Source organism: Quercus robur, chromosome 8, assembly GCF_932294415.1.
Source record: "Quercus robur chromosome 8, dhQueRobu3.1, whole genome shotgun sequence".
Taxonomy (NCBI): Eukaryota; Viridiplantae; Streptophyta; class Magnoliopsida; order Fagales; family Fagaceae; genus Quercus; species Quercus robur.
The window spans coordinates 395908-403339 of NC_065541.1; the positions used below are offsets into that span (position 1 = coordinate 395908).

The 7432-nt window shown below is 35.0% G+C and overlaps 1 protein-coding gene across 1 annotated transcript; it reads right to left on the minus strand.

Moving 5' to 3' along the window:
- Positions 1-1387: 1387 nt before the first annotated feature.
- LOC126694070 (uroporphyrinogen decarboxylase 1, chloroplastic-like) lies at positions 1388-6918 on the minus strand. Its single transcript, XM_050390101.1, has 7 exons — positions 6653-6918; positions 6228-6290; positions 6007-6137; positions 4063-4445; positions 3634-3918; positions 2733-2968; positions 1388-1809 (listed from the first exon to the last, which is right to left on the minus strand). Exons 2-7 carry the CDS (start codon positions 6248-6250, stop codon positions 1644-1646), a joined length of 1224 nt encoding a protein of 407 aa, XP_050246058.1. The 5' UTR covers positions 6251-6290; positions 6653-6918; the 3' UTR covers positions 1388-1643.
- Positions 6919-7432: the final 514 nt, after the last annotated feature.

Below are 7432 nucleotides of genomic sequence, written 5' to 3' on the forward strand. Positions count from 1 at the left end.
CAAGGGCCTTGAAAAAATGGCGACAGTGGTGCCATCCTTGTCGTCATGTCACTCATCGTTGTTAAAGTGGAGATCAAGAGTCAAAAAGAGATGGGGAGGCATAGAGAAGGAGAAAGAGAGAGAGAGAGAGAGGAAAGCAGTGGAGAGAGGCACAGCACGAGAGAGAGAGAGAGAGAGAGAGAGAGAGAGAGAGAGAGAGAGAGAAAAAAAACTTAAAAAAAAAAAAAAATCTAGCAACTTGCTACAATAGGGTGTCAAAAATGACACTCCACTGTAGCGAAGATATCAAAAATTTTAAGAATAGCATACTTAATGTGGATGATATTTTAAGGGAACGAGAGCTAAAATTCGGGTTTAGCATTTTTCACATATTTTATGTGAATACTCTTAAAAGGAACAAAATTATTATTCTTAATTATTAGTAATTCCTCCGTTCCATGTTTTTTTTTTTTTTTTTTTTTTTTTTTTTTTTTTTTTTTTTTTTTAAACGTTCCGTGCATTGTTGGTTTGCACAAAAGTTAGCTTTTTTTTTTGGTCCAAACAAACATATATGACCTCGACTCACTCCACAATACTAAGAATCTCTTTTTCTCTAGGAAGGGAAGCAACTCCCTGTAATGTAATTACCAATTAGAGACATATATATATATATATATATATATATATATATAGATGATGAATAGAATTTGTCCCTTCCACGGCGCATTTTGAAGCAAATCAGCCTACTACTTAAAGCGTCGTTGTACTGTCACTGTGCAAGTAAATATATTGGGCTTTACTTTTTATTAATTAAGTAATTATTATTATTATTATTATTATGGGTAAATTATTCCCTACGTTGAACAGTAAAAATAAAATATGACGTGGCTGCGACTTTGCGATACAACTGCAATGCGCGGCGCCGTTGACATTTATCAAAGTGGTTGGAAAGAAAGAAAACAACCCTGCAGCAATTTTCAAAATAAAAAAAACAACCCTGTAGCAAACACTTTTGTAATAACCATCATTTTTCCCTTATGCTCAGATCTTTTGTTTTTAAAGAGGTTCGTTCATGATGACATATTTATGATCTCAACTTTGTGTTTCCTCACTTCTTCTTGCAAATTACTACATCGTTGTATTCCCTTTTCATATGTTTGATTTACTTCATTCACACTATTACTCCCTCCCTACACATAATGTCGCCACAATTGCACTTTCATTATTTCATATCATATATGTAGCCTTTTTAAAAAAAAAAAATTTGATCACAACTATTTCTTGAATTCCATTATAATATTTAGAAAAGGGATTAATTTAAAATATATCCTCTGATTGCAGATGCCAAAGCAGCCCGCATGTATTAAATTTGTGATGCTCGAAGAAAATGGTAAATGTACAGGTACACTGACCAAAAATTAATAATTTATTAATTCATTGAATAAATTAATCATAAATTACAGATACAACTGATTTTAACTAGTTAGCTCACACACACAAAAAAAAAAAAAAAAAAAAAAAAATGTACACAATCTCAAAGCTTTTAGGAAAGCCCCTCCTCTACTACAAAACAAAACAAAGCTAAATTGAGATTAAGCATGCATGTTTACAGGAATGTGGTAGTGAAAACAAAATAGCTTGCTTGTGCTTAATGAATATTGTCCTCAAACTACCAATTTAGAGTCTACTGTTTGATTTTGATAAAGTGTATCAAACTTCAAGCTTCTTGCAACTTCAAAAAAATGTGCAACAGCTTCTTCAGGCGTCCCAACAAGAACGCCATGTCCTAAATTTAGAATGTGTCCCCTTTGACCTGCACATTTCACAACCCTGGCCCCAAAAAATAAAAATCAAAATCAAAATCTATCAGTTAAATACTATTATGAAAGTTCCAAAGTCAATTTTAAGTTTAATTTCAACAAGAACCAAAAGTGCATGTCAATTTGACAAAAAAAAAAAAAAAAGTGCATGATTCACTTCATGTCATGTCAGACACCTCGTACATGTCAACTGCCACCAAAGCCATATGCTTTAATAGATACATAAATTAAATCAAAATTCTTTAAGTTTCAGAGTCACACCTGGTAATTTTGTTAGAAAATGATACCCATGTTCTTCTTGTTACACAAGTAATTTTGACTATAAGAAGAAAGACTCAACCAGCTCATGCAGAGACTCAGGTAAGTAAGTGTCATTTAGATGTTCCAATTAGGATATTTTCAAACCATTGGAAATCTTTATCATCTCTGTGGAATAATAACTCCATTCCTAACCAATTTCCCTGACAAGACATATCTATCCAACTCTTACTTCTTGATTGAATAGAAAAATTACAAAATCTATATAATCTTAGGCAATAAACAGCAAAGAGGAAAGTCTCCGTGGCAAGCACATAGAAGCTTTTGAATGATATGTGGCTCACGCCCTTTAGAGGTCGTTTGGTCAAGTTTCGCTTAAACCCCAAATTTGGCTAGGGTTACGGTTTTAATTTTGAAGAGTTTTCTCCTTTTCTTGATATCTTGTTTGTTTTTAAGTCTGATTCTAGCAATCCACTTGTCATTTTAAAGGACTTAAATTTTCTATGTATTAGGATTTAGGACATGATTCATTTCAAGTAAACAGTCAGATTTTTGGTCAAACGTCTATTAAACTTAATTAAAACTTGCAAATTTTATCTAATTTGACAAGATTTAGCAAAGGAGGGTATGAATTGCAGGTGACAGAAATTTTTATTAGAAACTTTTGTCACAAACCTTTCAATTTCTTCTGTCAGGGCAGGAAGAGGAGAAAATAAGCAAGCAGGGTCAACGTTGCCTTGTACACTGACCTCCTTACCCAATCGTTTCCTTCCATCTTCCATGTCCACTGTCCAGTCAAGCCCAATCACATCAACGCCAGTTCCTTTCATACGCTCAAGAAGACCACCATTTCCATTAATGTATAGAACAAGTGGTGTTTGAGGACATTTGCTCTTCACTATACTTACAATCTGCACTTTCAGAAAAACAATTAATACCAAGGAAAAATAAGAAAATGTGAAAACTTACACAAATCATGCTCTGCTCTCCAGAACACACACACATACAAAAAAAGAAAATAAACAAAAAACAAAACCCTAAAGCGGTTGAAATCCTGCAATTTTGTCAAGAATATAGCATGTAGACATAACGTGTACAGCAATATTTCATCAAAATGATAAGTGAGAAGGCAATGACAGATAGGTGAAAATGATGTGCTTGGTCTATGAGTCACTCTTCGCATGTTACAAAATTGTGCTCTGCAATTTTCACAGTATCTAAAATTCTATACATGACACACTAACTATGCAAGAAACTTGACTTGAAAATTCACACCTTTGCATATCGTGGCAAACCAAGTAGAAAAATAATATTTTTAAATTTTTAGGGTAAGACAGTAAGTCAAGTAGAAGTAGATCAATACAATAAAAAGAGAAAAGGGTGGGGGGGAGGGGAGGGGGGGGGGGGGGGGGGAGGGAATAAAGCTATGCATAGTGCACTGTGAAGCAAATTGTTAACAGGAAGTCCCAATATCATGGTGCACAGTTTAAGAAAAGTTTTATAGTGCCCAGATTAAAATAATCAATGTCATCCACAACTACAGCAGTGAATGGTGAAACCATTCATTCCAATTTACCTCTTCAATATAAGGCCTTGACCAGCGTTCCCACATATCAGGCGGTAGTTGTCCACCCCATGAGTCGAAAATTTGTATGCAATGAGCCCCAGATTCCACTTGGAATACAATGTAGTCTGATATTGCCCGTGTCAAATGAGAAAGAAGGGCCCTCAATACATGTGGTGCAGTATGGCACATGGTCTTTATGGTTGTATATGTGCGTGTTGTACCCCCTTCCACTATATATGTAGCTATTGTCCAAGGTGCTCCTACAAAACCTAAAACAGCAGTGTTCCCACCAACCTACCCAAAAGAATAAATAATAAAATAAATTACAGGAGCAAGACTAAAGAGAGATACTGCACTTCTATCATAATTTACATGTAAAACAAATGCCAAACAGCACAATTGTTATTCTTTCTAGGCATGAATGAGTATAGAAAGTACCTCCTGGCGCAATATCCTAAGGGATTCCCCCACAAAATGAAGTTTTTCTAAGTCAATGGGATGCAGAGACTTCAATCCCTCTTCAGAATAAATCGGTGACTGGATAACAGGACCCCTTACTTCTTCTATGTCAAATGGGACACCAAAGGCAGGTAGAGGGGTAAGTATGTCAGAGAAAATAATAACTCCATCAGGATGGAAAGCTTCCCAAGGCTGCAAAGAGATTTCTACAATGAGATCAGTTGTTTCTGACCTCTCTCTAAAGGATGGATATCTCTCTGCAAGCTTTCTATAAACAGCCATATACCTTCCTGCCTGGCGCATCATCCATGCTGGAGGTCGATTTACAGGATCTCCTCTTGCAGCCTTAACCAAAATAGGATCTGGAAATATAAATAAATAACATAAGAGGGTCAAATGAAGACCTCCGCATATCTCAAATCATGGAGTCCAAACATCAAGTAATATTCAATGGTACAATAGCATACTTGATTCTCAAAGGAAAAAAATTTACACGTCCCCAAAACATCAAGGTTAAGAAACAGATAAAAAAAGATGATCTATTTATGTTCAAACATGGAGTCCAAAACATTGGGAAAATATCATAATAATCCAACAGATATAGGTAATTTTCAAATGAGGGGGAAGAAAGGAAAAGAAGGTTAAATTAACAGATGGCAAATCCTTTGTCATGGGCTCCGTAGTAGCGGATGTACCAAGAATTCCATAAGACTACAAGAGCAGGGTTGACAACATAAAAATATTTGCAGGTACAAGTAAAACCAGCAAGTGTAATATTAAAACAGGCTCCAAGGCAACTTTATGAATGATCTTCATTTATCATATAGCATAAAAGAATATAAGTGTAATACAAGAAATCCCTTATGTCAGGTAGCCTAATAAATTAAAGGAATACATATTCCGCATAAAAGAATGCATATTTTCATAACAGCCATCATTGCTATTATTGCAGAGAACTTAACAAAAACTTATGGTTTAAGAACATTGATTTGGTACATCTAATTCCACCAAAGTCATATGAAGTATTTTATCTTGAGCAGTCAGCCTAAGCATAGAATACATGTGACCCTAAAAGTCATCCTGAAATGGAAAAGGTCAACTAACTACTGCTTATGGGCTGCTCCAGCTGCTTTGTTTCTACTACTGTTTCTAGTGCTTGGATACGCCCATCTTATCTAAAAAGTGAGTTAGAACTAAATAGAAAGAGTTATGAACCAGTTTTTCTGCTTCAGGGTGTGAGTGGGTAGGTGTGTAGTACTAAAATTAAGTTATTCCGATTTGTTACATCCTTTGAAGGGATGGACTCAAAATCATAATGTTGTTCGTAGCTCAGTCAGAGGGAAGAAGCTACATACATTTAGCTAAAACTTTTGGCAATATTCTTGTTAGAATAAAGGTTAAATTATTAAATTCATCGTTTTCTAACAACTTAAGTTTTTGGGACAACTGGTAATTTATTACGGTATAGCAAGTAGCTTTGAGTTTGAAATTTGAATCCTATCTCCACTCCACCTCCAATTATAAAAATAAAAAATAAAAAATAAAAAATTTAATCCCACGTATCCCCCACACCTGAGGAGAGAGTTATTGTGTTTAAATAGCGATTAAATGATTAAATTTACATTTTCCTAATAGCTTAAGCTTTTGAAATAAATAGTAGTTTATCAATTTTAAATGACAAAGCACAAAAAGCCTCGTATATAATATACATTTCCAAACAAGTAAATAGAAAACTGTAACTTAGGATTGTGGGCATTACTAATTTAATTTCTGTGTGCCCATCAAAACCCATTGCAAACTATAACATGTTCACCAATTGAAACAAACAAAAATGCAGAATTACCCATTATCAGGCAGAGTACCATAACCTAAAGTATACACACAAATATATATAGTAGAGAAAGAAAAGCAAAGAAAACATACCAGAAGGAGAAGTAGAGCACGCCACGTGGAACTTTTTTGAGAAGCATTTTGTTTTAGGAGGAAAGAAAGGTCTGGTGGGAAAGCTAGACTTCGAAGCCAAGTGTGTGAAGAAGCTTGAAGGGCAAATCACACTGCAAGAAAACCAAATTACTTTGTCAAAAATTGCAACTTGACAAAAACATAGAAGGGACGCAGAGAGAGAGAGAGAGAGAGTTGCTTACATGGTTGGGGAATAGAAACCCATTTCTGAGAAACTGTGAGAGAAGATTTTCTTTTATCTGAATCTGATAAGAGTGATGGAAAATAGAGATAGACCCACTTTAATCTCAAAAGCAACAACCCAGGGCTGTTGGATAGCGTCACTAGATCAGCAGTTTCAGTAAACAACGTTATAGGTATATTCACACATTTTTTCACCACCCACCCATATTTCTAAAAATTAACGTAAAACTTCCGTTATGGTCTACCGTTAAGTAAATTTTTTTTCTTCATTTTTTTTTAATTGAAAAATGCAAAAAACTAATTTAATTATTAAAAAAAAAAAAATCCCAGAAACACAACAGTTCCAGCGCAATGAAACACATTCGCTAGTTAAGAGAAAGAGAGAGTCCAAGGAGACCCAGATCAGATAAGAGAGATAGCTCACCTCACCTCACCTCGTCGGGTTGTTCACCAAATCCAAAAAACTCTGAAACCAACCAAACACAACAGCCCAGCCGTGGAATTATAGCTGAACACAAACAATAGTCGGACAGTAAACTTGACTACCGCCAAGCAACATTAGTCGGACAGTGACCGGTGAGAAGTAGCGAGCGGCTGAGCTTGGTGGTCGGCATTGAACGAAGCTTGGAATGGAGCTCCCTGGATCCGGCCTAGAGAGAGAGAGATAGAGATTCAGATTATAGAAAGAGAAGAAGAGAACTGAGAGCGATTACGATTTATATTTTTATAACTTTTGTTTCTTCAAAATATAATTTTTCTGCTAATTCTTATGGATTTTTTAATGGAGAAATTTTTTTAAAAAATAAATGAAACTAACAGTGCATTTGACGAAATCAAACGGAAAAACTGGATTTTTTTTTCTTTCTAGATAATGCTCATTTTTAAACAATTTCGTTAGTTAGTAACATCTTCAAATTATTTAGAAAACTAACATCTCGAGCTTTTTAGTCCTAAGTTCACGGTAGCAAATCAAAAATTTAGAAAATACCCAAAACCCAAAGGCTCTAGTTCAAATCTGGTTTAGAGAGAGAGAGAGAGAGAAAGAGAGTGAGAATCCGATTTTATTTCTTAAAACCCAAAATAAAAATTCAGAAAATACCCAAAACCCAAATGCTAGGGTTTCTACAAATCTTGTTTAGAGAGAGAGTGACTGAGAATCCAAAGTGGACAAGTTTAGTTCGAGCCAATTTCCCTCGCTTGGAGC

Excerpts from the sequence above, each read along its gene's own strand:
- LOC126694070 (XM_050390101.1), bottom strand. The coding sequence starts at position 6,250 with ATGGGTTTCTATTCCCCAACCAT. Across the intron at positions 4,446-6,006 it reads GTGCTCTACTTCTCCTTCTG|ATCCTATTTTGGTTAAGGCT; the intron begins GTATGTTTTCTT and ends TTATATTTCCAG. Across the intron at positions 1,810-2,732 it reads CTGACAGAAGAAATTGAAAG|GGTTGTGAAATGTGCAGGTC; the intron begins GTTTGTGACAAA and ends TTTTGGGGCCAG.